This window comes from Canis lupus, chromosome 22 (genome assembly GCF_048164855.1).
Source record: "Canis lupus baileyi chromosome 22, mCanLup2.hap1, whole genome shotgun sequence".
NCBI lineage: Eukaryota > Metazoa > Chordata > Mammalia > Carnivora > Canidae > Canis > Canis lupus.
In genome coordinates this window covers 43,584,004-43,600,036 of record NC_132859.1, presented here as the reverse complement: position 1 = coordinate 43,600,036, position 16,033 = coordinate 43,584,004, and the positions used below count along the sequence as shown (strand labels likewise).

The following is a 16,033-nucleotide window of genomic DNA, read 5'->3' as shown; positions in this document are numbered from 1 at the left end:
TGTTTGCTCAGAGGGTCTTCCTTCCAGAAATCATTGAATGTGTTTGAACAGCAGGAAGTGGACCCAAGAGGCCATCGATTCTGAAGGCTGTGTGTGACTTTGGCTGTGTATGGTTTCTGTTGCTTTCTAGAATGCTGGGCCCCCCATATGGCCAAAGGTGAGAAACCAAGGCTTCTCTTTAGCCATATCACAGTCGCCTGTCTTTAGAGCTAGGGTAGAGGAGCTTGAATAAAGGCCACCCAAAAATATCAAGTCCTAATCCCTGGGATTTGCAAATGCAACCTTCTTTGGAAAAAGGAACTTTGCATATGTGATTAAGTCAAGGATCTTAAAAAAAAAAAAAAAAAAAGTCAAGGATCTTGAGATAGGAAGAGTATTGCAAATTACCCAGGTGACCCACAATGCAATCACCAGAGTCTGTATAACATAGAAGCAGAGGGAGATCCAGGTAGCACACGGGGGAGGTGATGTGAAAGCAGAGGTAGAGATTAGAGTGATGTAACCACAAATTTAGGATTGCTGCGTGGCCAACCAATAGCTGCACAAGGGCAAGCAAGGACCCTCTCCTTTAGAGCCTGGAGAGCTCGGTTCTGCTGGATGTCAGTGGTCTGGACTCCCAACTGTGAGAGAATATATTTCTGCCATGTTAGTGGTAATTTATTCTACAGCAGCCTCAGAAAACTGCTATACGGGGTGAGGGCAGACAGGTGCCCAGTCCTACAGATGCCTAGGGACCACAGCAAGGAGTCTGGCCATACAGGGACCCTTCAACAATTTCCCCAATTCTTCAGCTGACCCACATATTCATCTTGCTTTGCACTCCATTCAATGATTTACGGAGAAGTTGCCATGGACAAGGCAATTTGCTAAGTATGGAGGAGCAGTGGATAAAAGGATCTCAAGGAACTCACAATAAGGACTCCTTGGGTATAATGCAGCCCAGAAGCACCTCTGCTGACTGAGCTTGCCTCTGCCCAAGTCAAGTTGCTTGGTAAAACTCGTCCTCTACCAAGCGGTCCAGCTTTGTGGAGTTCAGGATAGAGGGTGAACATAAAGTAGACCACTCCCCTGGACTCCCCTCGGCCTCCACCCAGTTACCTTGCACAAAGCACTCCTGTGCCAGGTGCTGTGCTCTCATTCTGGCCCAACCTGGAGCCCGGGTTTGGGGAAATTCCACTTTAGTTCCTCAGGACTGCTTGGCCTGGCTGGAAAAGTGCATATGGCTCTTTCCCCCACACTGCGGGTGAAACAGGTATCGTAGTTTTTGCCATTGTGATGTGAGTCAGCAGTACCTGTGGGTCCTGAGATTCACCATCTGTGAACCATTGATCTTTGCTTATCAGGTACAAAACCCGCACAAAGTATCCGAGGGTTTTCCCCAAGCTGCGTCAGAGCATGAATGATGTTGGCAAGGGGAGTTACCCAGGTATGAACCCAGGCACCGGCAGATATTTCTAAGAGATGAGATTTGTGAGGCAAAAAGATTGGATTCGCGGGTCACGATGCAAAATGTAGAGGAATACGTAGCCACTTTACTTTTATTTTTTTACATATTTTTTTTTTTTATTTTTTTACGTAGTCACTTTATATTGTATCTAAACTGAAGTGTAACAGGGACATGGATATCACCCGTCCTGGGAACTCCTACTCTCTTCCCCCAGGTTTCCGAGAGGAACTTCCACATACCTCCAGGAGGAGGAACAGTAGTGGGAAGACCAGCTCTGGTGTTTTTGCTTTTGTTTGTTTGTTTGTTTAAAGGAATTCAGTTGGGGTGATAACATGGTCATAGCAGCACTGAAACTTGTGTTTATTTGGGGGGGGGGGGGTTAAATCCTAAAAGAATAAAGTCCTATCAGCCCCTGCCAGGATAACTCCTGCCCACTTGCCCACGGGGCTCCTTGAAGTCGTGCCCTGCCTCCCTGCTATCTTCTTGGGATGGTCTTCACTCTACAGGTGCTTGGGGCTGTGGACCCCTGCAGTAATTTGACCAACTGGGTCTGTTTTTGTCAGACCCACTTAGATCTTTACCTCTTCTATTGAGGCAAGATATGATCCTCCATGCAAGTGGGCCTACTTGGGTCTCAGCCAGCAGAAATAAACCATCTTCATCACTTCACAATTTTGTCCTTGAAATGTCTGTTGTCATCACTGTGTGAAAGAAAGCACAAAGGATCAAGTGATGTGGAGCAACCATTCTAGACAATATACAGATAAAATGAGGATATTTTTTCACCTAGCATTGTACTCTTCCAATGACTAAATGTTTGTGCAGCTACCTTAGTAGAATTAAGCAGTCTACTTTCTTTCTTTTTAAGCTTTTAAGTGCTTTCCAAGTTGTTTCTACTATAAATTACATCATATTGTAGCTTTCTTTCCCTCCTGCATTTTGGATTATTACTTTAAGTCAGGTTTACAAAAGGTGGCCCCAAGGCTCTCCCAGACACTTTATATTTATATTATATACAGACACTCCCAAGTTATTTTTACCTGAGCTCTTGTGCTCCTTTGCACAGATACTGTGTTGCAGAGTGGGAGCAGCAAACAAAGACTTTCCTGGTTGCCTTGGTGGTTTTCCTGTTACCTCCTGTTCTCAGCATATTCTCTTAATACATACTTGTGCAAATTTCCTCCCAAGTTACAATGTCCCACGGAATAGTGGTACAGCCCTATTTGCCCCCACTCCAGATTTGGGGTGAAAACACGAGGAGAACAAACCATGAGAGACTCCAATTCTAGGAAACAAAGGGTTGCAGAAGGAAAAGTGGATGGGGGATGGAGTAATTGGGTGACAGATATTAAGGAGGAGATGAGCACTGGTTGTTATAATATACGTGGGCAAATTGAATTTAAATAAAGTATTAAAAAAAAAAACATGAGGAGAGGGGTAAACTCAAGAGTGATGATTAGAGGACCACCTGTGATGTACTCTACTTTCATGTTGATACCTCCTTTCTTCCTCAGAAGCTTCCAGAAGGAAACTACAATCCTCATTCTACATACAAAGAAGCTAAGAGTGGGAGACCAATGGGCTGTAAGTCTGATTGCATTTTAGAATTAAAATTAAACAGTGGTGATACTGACAATTTTCATCACTCTCCTACTTTATTTCTTCCAAATTCCCCTACTTCTCTCTTTTTTAAAAGGCTTTATTTATTTATTCATGAGAGACACAGAGAGAGAGGCAGAAACACAGGCAGAGGGAGAAGCAGTCTCCCCACAGGGAGCCGAATGTGGGACTGGATCCCTGGACCTCAGGATCAAGCCCTGAGCCGAAGGCAGACACTCAACTGCTGAGCCATCCAGGCTTCCCCCAAACTCCCCTACTTCTAGGGAGCTCTCTTCTGATATCCCAAAGGATGTGTCCATTCACAACAGGCTTCCTTGCCCCATAATCTAGCAAGACTGCTTCTATCAGTTGGTTTCTGTCACAACAATGCTGCATAACAAACCATGAAAAAACCCTCAGTTGCATTTAATGACAAGCATTTATTGCTCATACATCTGTGGTGGTCAGCTAGGCAGCCCTGTTGATCTTGGATGGGCTCGCTTCTACATTGAACTCATGAAGTTGGCTGGCAGGTCTAGGTTGGCCTTGGTTAGGATGAGTGAAGTAACTTGACTCTCCTCCAGCTGGCTAGCTGGGGCATAGTTTCATGGTATTAGGGAGCTACAAGAATGAGCATGTGCCTCAGATCTCTACTTGCTCCATGAAACACTGGGACCATGAATGCAAGGAATCTATTGCAACCTTCCAGAAATGACTGAGTTAGAGTTGGGGAGTTTCAGGAACTTCTATAGCTCCCTCCCAACATCTGGGGACCTGTTCACTCCCTTGGGCTAGGGGAAATTCATTTAAGGTGAGCCTCCAAACACCTTCTTTTTGAAAGAGTTAACCTTTGGAACTTAGCATTCAGTTTTGACCCAACACACACTGGAACCCAGGGGCTCTGACATTTGCCAATTTTAAGATAATGAAATGAAAAGTTTGAACTTTGTAATCGCTTGGACCTGAATTTGAAGTCGAGTCTTCAGTTAACTATTTGGGTAACCACTGCCACATCACTTCACTTCTCTGAGCTTCAGTTTCTCAAACAAAAGTGATAATAACTCTCATTTATGATCTTCATGAGACCAAATGAGGATGGCGTATACAAACGAATTGGTACATAAAAGGCACTTGATAACTGGGAGCTATCAAATCAGGCTCTACTCTTTAATTGTGCCAGAAACCCAACTGAAACTGGCTGAAGCCTAAAAGGGTAGTGCTGGGGGTAGAGGGTGGGCACAAATGAATCACAAAACTGTCATTCCAGGAACACAAACAAAGAATTATATATTTTCTCCATTTCTTGGCTATAATTTTCCCTGCTTCGTTTCATCCTTCAAATAATTTTCTGCTACATGGGGGCTCAAGATGTGAGATTCTTTAAATCAATTATGACCGTGGATGGGAAAATGAAACATTCTCCTTGACCAGAACTGAATCAAGGAACTTCCTTCCTTTTAATAGTATGTGTGCCTGTGTCAATGTGATTGGCAGTCCCACAGTAATGAATGGAATGGGAGCTAGATGGATTTCCCTTTATCTAAAGATTCATTTAAAAGAAAGGATGTTGATAGACATAAGCAACAAAATGGCCATTACTTTATTACTCTGCTTAGCATAGAATGAAAAAGGGGAACATTTAATGATGATGATATTTTCAATGTACAGCATGTAAGTAACGAAATGACTCACAGAAATGATCACTGCTACCCCTATAATTCAAATATATATGCATATACACACATAGTCACCACACTTGGGCATGCTACATGTCATGAAGAAATTATACAGGCAGAAATAATACAACTTCAAGATAATGATAAAATTATCATCTTATTTTAAATATGGTTTTCAGTTAGAAAAATTTAATAGACTATTTCTTAGGGAGGTTTTAGGTATGCATACAGTTTAGGTAGAAAATACAGAAAGTCTCTGTATATGCTCTGTATTAGTCTGTTTAGGTCATCATAGCAAAATACCACAAGTTGGGTGGCTTAAATGTATTTTCTCATAGTTCTGGAAGCTAGAAATAGAAGATCAAGATGCTGACAAATTGGGTTCCTGGTGACAGCATTTTCCTAGCTTGTAGATGACCATCTTCTTGCTGTGCCCTCACTTGGTCTTGACCTGATTTGACTTTAATTACATCTCTAAAGGCAAATACCATCACACTGGGGGTTAGGGCTTCAGCCTCTGAATTTGGGGTGGGGAACACAATTCAGTCCATTAACACACCTCCCCTTCCTGCAGTTTCTCCTGTTATTAACATCTTGTATTAGAGTGGTACATTTGTTACAACTGAGGAGTCAAAATCAATAGATTACTATTAACTGAAGCTCATAGTTTATATTAGGGTTCATTCTGCATTATACATTCTCTGGCTTTTGACAAATGCATAATGATGTGTATCCACCACTACAGTTTCAGACAAAATAGTTTCACCACTGTAAAAATGTCCTGGGCTCCACCTTTTCAACCGCCTCCCCCTGAATCTCTAGAAACCACTCATCTTTTTAACTGTCTCTATAGTTTTGCCTTTTTCAGAACGTCATATAGTTGGAATGTAGCCTCTTCAGATGGGCTTCTTTCACATAACAATACGCGCATGAAGTGTCTTTGTGTGTGTGTGTGTGTGTGTGTGCGCGCGCGCGTGTGTAGCTCGATAGCTCTTTTTTTAAATCACTGAATAATATTCCATTGTGTACATTACCACAGCTTGATTATCCATTCCTCAACTGAAGGACATCCTAGTTCCTTCCAATTTGGGCCAATTATGAATAAAGCTGTTGTAAATATTCATGCTCAGGTTTTTGTGTGGATGTGTTTTCAACTCATTTGGGTAAATACTCAGGAGCATGATTACTGGATTATATGGTAAGCCTATTCTAGCTTTATAAAAAATTGCCAATCTTCTTTCAAAAAAATTTTCCAACCTCTCTCCAAAAGTACTGGTATAATTTTGCATTCCCACCATCAGTAAATGAGAGTTCCTCTTGCCCTACATGCTCTCCAGCATTTGGGGTTGTCAGTGTTTTGGATTTTAGCCATTCAAATAATTACGTAGTGTTGTTTTAATTTACAATTCCCTAAACATAATGTGTTGGGAATATTTTCACATGCTCATTTGTCATCTGTATGTGTTCTTAGGTGAGATCAATTGTTTTTAACTTTTTAAATACTGTAGGATAGCAGGTCCACCCCTATCCTACCACTCACCACAAGTAGATAAGACACCTCCCTCGAGACAAGCTCTTGCTCACTGAGCTGCACCCACAGAGGGCAGGTTCTGAAAAGAAGGAATCAGCAACACTGAAATCTCCAGAGCAAAGGCTCTGATTAAGGTATGTATTAATAAGCATCCTTGGGGGAGAAAGATAGAAGTAGGCAGGGACAGTTTTTTATGTCCTTGGGGAAAAAAAGCAAAGGGAAGGCAAATATTTCAGAAGTCCGGCAGAAGAGGTATACATTTTTCTTTAATCTTTGCATGTGTTGAGTCCACAAACCTGCAGATGTCTTAGTGGCTGCCCATGGCTCTGTGTGAGGGAAACAAGCCATGCCATTTTCTCTGCAGGATGCTGGGAAGGGTCAAAGCTCCCACAAGAGTGGGAAGGGTGATAAGAAAATACTTCTTATCACCAGGCATCTGAGAAGAGTCTGTCCTTGTGTTAGTTACAAAGGCTTCTGTCAGACAAACCACTCAACTACAAAATAGTCTAGAACTTGGAAGTCTGGTGGGTTGGAGTGTTTTCACTCGACCGACAAAATAGCAAAATATAGAAGAGAAAAAGGGTTCGGAATGCATGAGTTTTGAGTCCTGGCTCTGAGATTCAGATACAGCTCTAACTCCAGAAACAGAAAAGAGATATGAGTGCCTGCTTCCCAGGGATTCAAGAGAAATGAATGAAGGAATGCATCTAAAATGCTTGGTCCAGGCACCAGGGTGGCTCAGTTGGTTAAGCATCTGCCTTTGGCACAGGTCATGATCCCAGGGTTCTGGTATCAAGCCCCGCATTGGGCTTCCTGCTCAGCCTCTGCCTGCACCTCCCCCCGCTTGTGTTTTCTCTCTCTGTCAAATAAATAAATAAAATCTTTAAAATGCTTGGTCCACTGTAATAAATGATAGACTTCTTAACACTTCACGTGGATTTTACAGATGAGAAAACAGGGGCAAGTATGGTTAGAGGGTTAGCAGGAAGGATTTGAGGAAAGAATGAGTTATGGACCTCCCTTTATTCTAGGATATTAGTAGAGCAGAACAGAAGGAAGGCAAAGCAAAAATTATTTTTCTTTAAATAACTGTAAGACTAGTAGGAAGGAAGATGTAGGTGGAGAGACTATTCGTTTGAGAGATAACTAGCCACAAAAAAAAAAAAAAAAAGACCTACCTTCATACTTCAGAAATTATGTTTTTAAATTCACTTTGGGTACATACTTCAATGAAATTAGTATCTTTAAAAATGGCTAACTTGCTTGGCGTTTCCAGTTATAGAAAGAAAGGTGGCCTGGTGGACAGATGTCTGAATGTTTGGCGGCCAAACACCTTGGAAAAACAATGTCCAAATTGAAGGCATCTTGAGTGTATATATCAATCTGAGAATTATCATGTTATAATTGTTGCATTTTCCCTCACACATATATAGCATATGTTTCCTTTTTAATTATGTCCTCTTTGATGGCCTTCAACAAAGTTTTATAATATTTTCTATGATTGAACTGCAGTTTTTATCATGTTTATTCTTAGAAATCTTAGTAATTTTTGTTGATTTGGATCATTTTTTTCTATTGTACTTTTAAAATAGTTATTTGGATTTGGATCATTTTTTTCTATTGTACTTTTAAAATAGTTATTTATGGTGCTTAGAAGAGCAGTGAAAAAAATTGACTGAACTCTTTAGAATAGTGTGGCTATATTTCTAAAACAACAGTGCAAGGAGAAGTAAGATACAAAACCAGAGACATGACACCATTTGTGTAAGTCAAAAGTGAGCACAAAACAATATTATATATTATATACTATTGATGGATACATTTAAGTATATAAAAGTAGGGTTGCTTGGGTGGCTCAGTCAGTTAACCATCTGCCTTGGACTCATGATCTCGGGGTCCTGGGATCGAGCCCTGGATCAGGCTCCCTGCTCAAAGAGGAGCCTGCTTCTCCCTCTCCTTTTGCCCCTTCCCCCTGCTCATGCTCTCTTGCTCTCTCTCTCAAAAAAAATAAAATAAAATAAAATAAAATGATCCAAATCATACCAACAACAACAAAAAATCTTTAAAAAAAAAAAAATGTATGTAGGGCAGCCTGGGTGGCTCAGCAGTTTAGCGCCGCCTTCGGCCTAGGGTGTGATCCTGGAGGCCCAGGATCGAGTCCCACGTCAGGCTCCCTGCATGGAGCCTGCTTCTCCCCCTGCCTGTGTTTCTGCCTCTCTCTGTCTCTGTGTCTCTCATGAATAAATAAATAAAATCCTTAAAAAAAAATGTATGTAAAATACAGGGAATGGATCATGCCAGACTGGTTTTAGTAGTTGCTCCTGGGGCATAGGGAGAAGTTGTGTAGTGAAAGAGAACTTTAGCTTCATCTGTATTGCATTAGGAAAGCAGGAAGGAAGGAAGGAGAGGGAAGGAAACTAAAAAAAAAAAAAAACAAAAGCAAATCTGACAATATGTTAGCAATTGCTAATTCTGGGTGATGGAACTACGGGTATTTAGATTTTCTTCATAAATTTTGGCTTTTCTTATGCCACCCAGTCCCCCCTGTATTGGTCAGCTGGGGCAATTGTAAATTTTCAAAACATGTTAATAGACTATTGTCTAGAGAAACTTTAGGTTTCCAGGAAATTTGGAAATTTTGTCCTGTCTCTGCTGGAGTGGAAAGGTCTGGGGCTGTGGGAAACAAAGTACTTATTCTAAAATCTACAACCTTGTTGAGGCAAGGTAACAGAACTAAAACAAAACGTACTAACATAAGCAAATGGATTTTTTTCACCCACTTGACCAACAGTTACTGGGTAATCACTATAAACAAAGATCTGTGTCAAAGGCTGTAGGAAGCTCCCTAGAGGCCCTAGCTGCTGTTGAAATGGCTGATTAACTCCAGGGGTGGCCTCCTTGTGGAGTGGCTGTTCCACCACACCTTTGGTGTCCTTTCCAGAAATAGCCTAATTTTTGTGGTATGGACAGGCTTCCAGGTCTTCAAGTTCTGATTCATCTTTGTATGACGACTCCCTCAACTTACCTCTGTCTTGCGTTTGACAATAAGCTGCACAGAGAAGCCAGGCTGCCCCTTAACATTTGGCTTAGAAATACCCCAGCCAGATATCCAATCTTCCGCAAAACCCTAGAACGCAACTCAGCCAAGTTCTCAGCCACGTACAGCCAGAATCCAATTCTTCCACTTCCAATAAGGTGTTCCTCATTTCTGTCTGAGACCTCATCTTTAACATTCATATTTCCACCCCTTTTCTGTTCACAATGATACCTGTATTCTCTGAGGTGATGGAAACTCTCCAGCCTCCTCATTTCTTCTTGCACCCTTAGCATAATCACTTTTATCATCCATATTTCCGCCAACAGTCTCCTCGAGGCAACCTTGGCTTTCTCTAGCATGCGCCTCAGGATGCTTCCACTCCACTCACTAGCCACTTCCAAGCCACTTAGGTATTTTGTTATAGCGGCACCCACCTCTCAGTGTCATAATCTGTACCAGCTCAGGCTGCCATAACGAAATGCCCCAGACTGTGCGGCTTAAACAACAGAAATTAATTTTAACATGGTCCTGGAGGCTACAGGTCCAAAACCAGTGTGCCAACAGGACTGGTTTCTGGTGAGACCTCTCTTTCTGGCTTGGAACCATCCATCTTCTTGCTGTGTCCTTGCATGGTCTCTTTCCTGTGCATGCAGAGAGAGAGAGAGAGAGAGAGAGATTGCATGGTCGGTTTCCCCTTCTTCTTATAAGGACACCAGGACTGTGGATTAGGGCCCCATCCTTATGATATCATTTAACTATAATTACCTCCTTACTGGCTCATCTCCAAATACAGTGACATACGTGGTGTCTTGGTCAGTTTGGGCTGCTGTAACAGAATAGTACAGACTGGATGGTTTATAAACAACAGAAATAGAATTCTCACCATTCTAGAGGCTGGGAAGTCCAAAATCAGAGTGCTGGCAGGCTCTGGTGAGAACCTTCTTCTAGGTTACTGACAGCCAACTTCTCCTTGTATCCTCATGTGGCTGAGAGTGGAGAGAAGAAGCAAGCTCTAATGTGATTTTTATCAGGGTACACCCCTCATGACCTCATTTAACCAAATAACTTCCCAAAGAACCCACTGCTTAATGCCATCACAAAGTAGGGTAGGGCTTTAACATATGAATTTTGGGAGAACACAAATTTCAGTTCATAATAGGGCTTTAGGACTTCAACATGAATGGGGTGGGATGGCTAAACTTCAGTCTATATTTTTAAATAAAAAATATTTTTAAGGAATGAATCTCTTTTAGGTGCTTTTCTGACCTCATTCTCCTTCCTTGATGGATTATACACTGGAGCCCAATGTGACAAAGATAACAGACTACTACTATCCTGATATCATCTCAAGCCCCTGTGATGGGGAACTTATCCAAAGAGACAGCAAGTTGCTTCTTGCCGTCTTTTACTGTGTCTTATTTGTATTCGGTCTTCTGGGAAACAGCCTGGTCATCCTGGTCCTTGTTGCCTGCAAGAAGCTGCAGAGCATCACTGACATATACCTCTTGAACCTGGCCTTGTCTGACCTGCTTTTTGTCTTCTCCTTCCCCTTCCAGACCCACTATCAGCTAGACCAGTGGGTGTTTGGGACTGTAATGTGCAAGGTGGTCTCTGGTTTTTATTACATTGGCTTCTTCAGCAGCATGTTCTTTATCACCCTCATGAGTGTGGACAGGTACCTGGCAATCGTCCATGCTGTCTATGCCATGAAAGTGAGGACAGCCAGAATGGGGACAGCCCTGAGTCTGGCTGTGTGGCTGATTGCCATCATGGCTACCAGCCCATTACTAGTATTGTACCAGGTGGCCTCTGAAGATGGCTTTCTACAGTGCTATTCATCTTACAATCAACAAACTCTGAAGTGGAAGATCTTCATTCACTTTGAAATGAATATCTTAGGTCTGTTGATCCCATTCACCATCCTTATGTTCTGCTACATTAGCATCCTGCACCAGCTGAAGAGTTGCCAAAACCACAACAAAACCAAGGCCATCAAGTTGGTACTCATTGTGGTGATTGCATCTTTACTCTTCTGGGTCCCATTCAATGTAGTCCTCTTCCTCACTTCCCTGTTCAACATGAACATCTTGGATGGATGTGTCCTGAGCCAGCGGCTGATTTATGCCACCCATGTCACAGAAACCATTTCCTTCACTCACTGCTGTGTGAACCCTGTGATCTATGCTTTCATGGGTGAGAAGTTCAAGAAACACCTCTCAGAAATTTTTCGGAAGAGTTGCAATCACATCCTCTTCTACATAGGAGGACAAATCCCAAAGGAAGGCTTGGAGAGGTCCCACTCCTCCTGTCAACACCCCTCCCGTTTCTCCACCACAGACTACATTTTGTGAGTGGGTGCCTGGAAGCAGCTCTTCATTTAGGGGACAAATGATTTACATTGGAGTCTGAGGCTACGTGAAGGGATACTTTTAGAAATGTGGTTACAGACAGATGGCATATTTCATGATAGTTAATGAACTCCTATTGCAAATTAATTTTCTCAGGTTTTGAAAATTTTGTTACCATTCTCTGGAATATCTCACTATTATAATAGGAGCTTTGTAATTTTTTTCTTAGTTTTTGTAGTGTCTTTATCATATATCAACTTAAAATTTATCAAATGCTTTTTCATATATATTAAGGTGATCATATAGTTATTCTCTGTTATTCTGTTAATTCAGTGAACTACATTGTGTGATTTTCTTATTTTAAGTCAACCTGTATTTTCCCTGGAAAAGATGACCTCTTGGTCACAATCATTTTAATAAATAATTGGATTCTCAGGGTTTTCGTGTCTGTGTTCATGAGAAACATTGCCCTATAATTTTCCTTTTTAAATGTCCTGGTCAGGGATCCCTGGGTGGCGCAGCGGTTTGGCGCCTGCCTTTGGCCCAGGGCGCGATCCTGGAGACCCGGGATCAAATCCCACATCAGGCTCCTGGTGCATGGGGCCTGCTTCTCCCTCTGCCTGTGTCTCTGCCTCTCTCTCTCTTTCTCTCTCTGTGACTATCATAAATAAATAAATAAATAAATAAATAAATAAATAAATAAATAAATATTAAAAAAAAAAATAAATGTCCTGGTCAGATGTGCAACAGCATGAATGGACCTAGATGTATTATGCTAAGAAATGAGTCAGAGATAGAAAACCAAACACAATGCGATTCCACTCATATGTGAAATTTAAGAAACAGAACAAATGAAAAGAGAAAAAGGAGATACACAAAAAAACAGATTCTTAAATACAGAGACTGAACTGGTGGTTGCCCAGAGGGCAGGTGGAAGGGGCTGGGATGGGTGAAATAGATAAAGAGGATTAAGAGGTACAAACCTCCAGTGTTAAGATAAACCAGTCCCCAAGATGAAAAGTACAGCATAGGAAATACAGTCAGTAACGTTGTTTGGTGACAGGTGGTGGTGCCTACACTTACTGTATATGAGCACTGAGACATGTACAGAATTGTTGAATATTGTATACCTGAAACTAACATAACACTATATGTTAATGTATATTAAATTAATAATTTTAACAAATATCATAATATTATATATATATTTAAAGTTTTTTTTTATTTATTCATGACAGACACAGAGAGACAGGTAGAAACATAGGCAGAGGCAGAAGCAGGCTCCCTGCAGGGAGCCTGATAAGAGACTCGATTCAGGGACCCGGGGATCATGACCTGAACCACAGGCAGACGCTCAACCACTGAGCCACCCAGGTGCCTCAATGTATATTATTATATATTATATTGTATACAAATATACAAAATATATAATGTTATATATTATATAAATACCATATATAAATATAATAAATTAATATATTTTTATTTTTAAAAAGTCCTGGTCGGATGTGGCCTCCAAAAATGTGTTGCAAAGTATTCCTTTTGCTGCTAGTCTCTGAAATAGTTTGTGCACAATATTGGGTGTTATGTCTCCCCTTAAAGGTTTGGTGAAATCAATTAGTGAAGCCATCTGGGATTTCTCTTCAGGACGATTTAAAATTATGCTTTCAGTTTCTTTGGCACATAAAGATTATTCAGACAACTGCTTGTCTCAGTTTGGGAACGCTGTGATTTTTAAGGAAATTTCCCAGTTTAAGATGTCAAATTAGCATAAAGTTGTTCCTAATATCTTCTTATAGTATTTTTATGAGACTATGAAGTGATGCCCTATTTCATTCCTAAAATTGGTGATTTGTATTTTGTCTCTTTTTTGTTCCTGATCAGTCTTAGGAGGTTTATCAATTTTATTAATCTTTTCAAAGAACCAGCTTTTGGCTTTGTTGATTTTCTGTTTTTGTCTTTACACTGATTTCTGCTCTTTAGCTTTTTGTTTAAGATTTTTAAACTTAGGGGGCACCTGTGTGGCTCAGTGGTTGAGCATCAGCCTGTGGCTCCGGTCGTGATCCTGGGGTCCTGAGATCAAGTCCCACATCAGGCTCCTCTCAGGGAGCCTGCTTCTCCCTCTGTCTGTGTCTCTGCCTTTCTCTGTGTGTTTCTCATGAATAAATAAATACAATCTTAAATTTTTTAAAAAATTTATTTCAAAGAGAGAAAGAGTTAGTGTGAGTGGGGGAGTGCAGAGATAGGAAGAGAAAGAACTCAAGCAGATTCCCAGCTAAGTGGGAGCCCATCACCACATGGGGCTCTACCCAGGGCTCCATGAGGGGGTCCATCTTCTGACCCTGAGATCAGGACCTGAGCGGAAACCAAGGGTGGGAGGCTTAACCGACTGAGCCATCCAGGCGTCTCTGCTCTTATTTTTATTTCACCTGCTTTCCTTAGGTTTAATTTCTATTTTATTCTAGCTTCTTAAGAAGGAATGTTAAATCACTGATTATCAACATTTGTTTTTGAAAGATGTGCTTTAGAGCTACAAAATTTCCTCTCAGCCAGGCTTACATGGCATCCCACACATTTACATGTGATAGATTTTCATTGATTTGCAATTTAAATTATTTTCTGTTTTTCATTGTGAAGTCTTCTTTTTATCATGAGTTGTTCAGAAATGAATTTAAAATTTCCAAATATTTGGGGATTTCTTTATGCCTTAGTTTCTAGTTCAACTCCACCGCCCTCAGAGAATATATATGTGTGCATTTGGCTTTTTGAAATCTATCGAGAATTGTTTTATGACCCAGAACAGGGTTTATTATGGTAAATGTTCCCCGTACATGTGAAAAGAATGGGTGTATTGAGTGGTTGCTGGCTGGAGCTGGTTAATCAGATTGCTCAAGTCTCTATTCTTTCCTTCTTCTTCTTCTTTTTTTTTTTTTTAATTTATGTATTCATTTATTCAGGAGACCCACAAAGAGAGAATCAGAGACACCGGCAGAGGGAGAAGCAGGCTCCCCACTGGGATCCTAATGTGGGACTTGATTCCAGGACCCTGGGATCACAACCTGAGCCGAAAGCAGATGCTCAATCACTGAGCCACTCAGGTGCCCCGCTGAAGTCTTTATTCTTGCTGATTTTTGCTGTTTGCTTATTCTATGAATCACTGCAAAAAGTGTATTAAAATCTGTGTTCAGGCGCCTCGGTGGCTCAGTGGATTAAGTGTCTGCCTTTGGCTTGGATATGATCCCTGGGTCCTGGGATCAGGTCCCACATTGGGCTCTCTGCTCAGTGGGGAGTCTGCTTCTCTCTCCCTCTGTCTCTGCGCCCCCTGCTTGTGCACTCTCTCTGTCAAATAAATAAATAAAATCTTTTTAAAAATAAAAAAATTAAAAATAAAATAAAATCTGTGATTGGGAGTTTGTCTATTTTCATTTTAATCTCTTTAAATTTTGCTGTATATATCTTGACACTCTGTTATTAGGTGCATACAAATATAAGATTTGTATACCTTTTTATTGAATTGACTCTTTGGGGGCATCTGTGTGACTCAGTGGTTGAGCATCAGCCTGTGGCTCAGGTCGTGATCCCAGTGTCCTGAGATCAAGTCCCACATCAGGCTCCTCTCAGGGAGCCTGCTTCTCCCTCTATCTGTGTCTCTGCCTCTCTCTGTGTTTCTCACATGAAACATATAAAACATACATATAAAATACATACATACATTTCTCACATGAAATATATAAAATCTTTTTTAAAAAAAAAGAATGAAAAAAAAAAGAATGAACTCTTTTATCATTACTAAAGTTTATTTATTTGTTTGTTTGTAATCTCTACACCCAATATGGAGCTCAAACTCCTGATCTCAAGATTCTCATATTTTTCTGATTGAGCCAGCCAGGTACCCCGACTCTTTTATCATTTTTTTTCTTTTATCATTATTAAATATTTCTTTTCCTCCAACAATACTCCTTGTCTGAAAGTTTGCAATGTTCAGCATTTATATAGCCACACCAGTTTTCTTTTGATTAGAGAGTGTGTGTTGTGTTTCTCTATACTCTTCTACTTCAAGCCAAACTATGTTCTTATACTTCCTTTCTCTCCTGTAAATTTAGGTGGGATTTTTTTTTTCTTTTTGCACAGACAAGGTTTTATTACTACGAAGATACATAATACATATAAAATCTAAAAATCACCTTTAGATGGAATATTCTCTTGGATCCCATTACATAGTACACAAAAGGTTGATTTCTGATTCCAGAACAATTATTTCTTTTCTTTTCCAAGTTAACAACATAATTTCAATAATAGATGATACATTCTCCAAAAGTGACACACATTATATTGACCGTATTGTAAATAAATGCCTGGAGGGCAGCCTACTCATTTTAGGATAGCATCCAAACA

The 16,033-nt window shown here is 40.7% G+C and overlaps 1 protein-coding gene across 1 annotated transcript; it reads left to right on the top strand.

The window, feature by feature from the left end:
* The first annotated feature begins 6,275 nt into the window (after positions 1–6,275).
* CCR8 (C-C motif chemokine receptor 8) lies at positions 6,276–12,013 on the top strand. The gene is made up of 2 exons (XM_072793668.1): positions 6,276–6,387; positions 10,544–12,013. The coding sequence occupies exon 2, from the start codon at positions 10,574–10,576 to the stop codon at positions 11,639–11,641; it is 1,068 nt and encodes a 355-aa protein (XP_072649769.1). The 5' UTR covers positions 6,276–6,387; positions 10,544–10,573; the 3' UTR covers positions 11,642–12,013.
* The last annotated feature ends 4,020 nt before the right edge of the window (positions 12,014–16,033 follow it).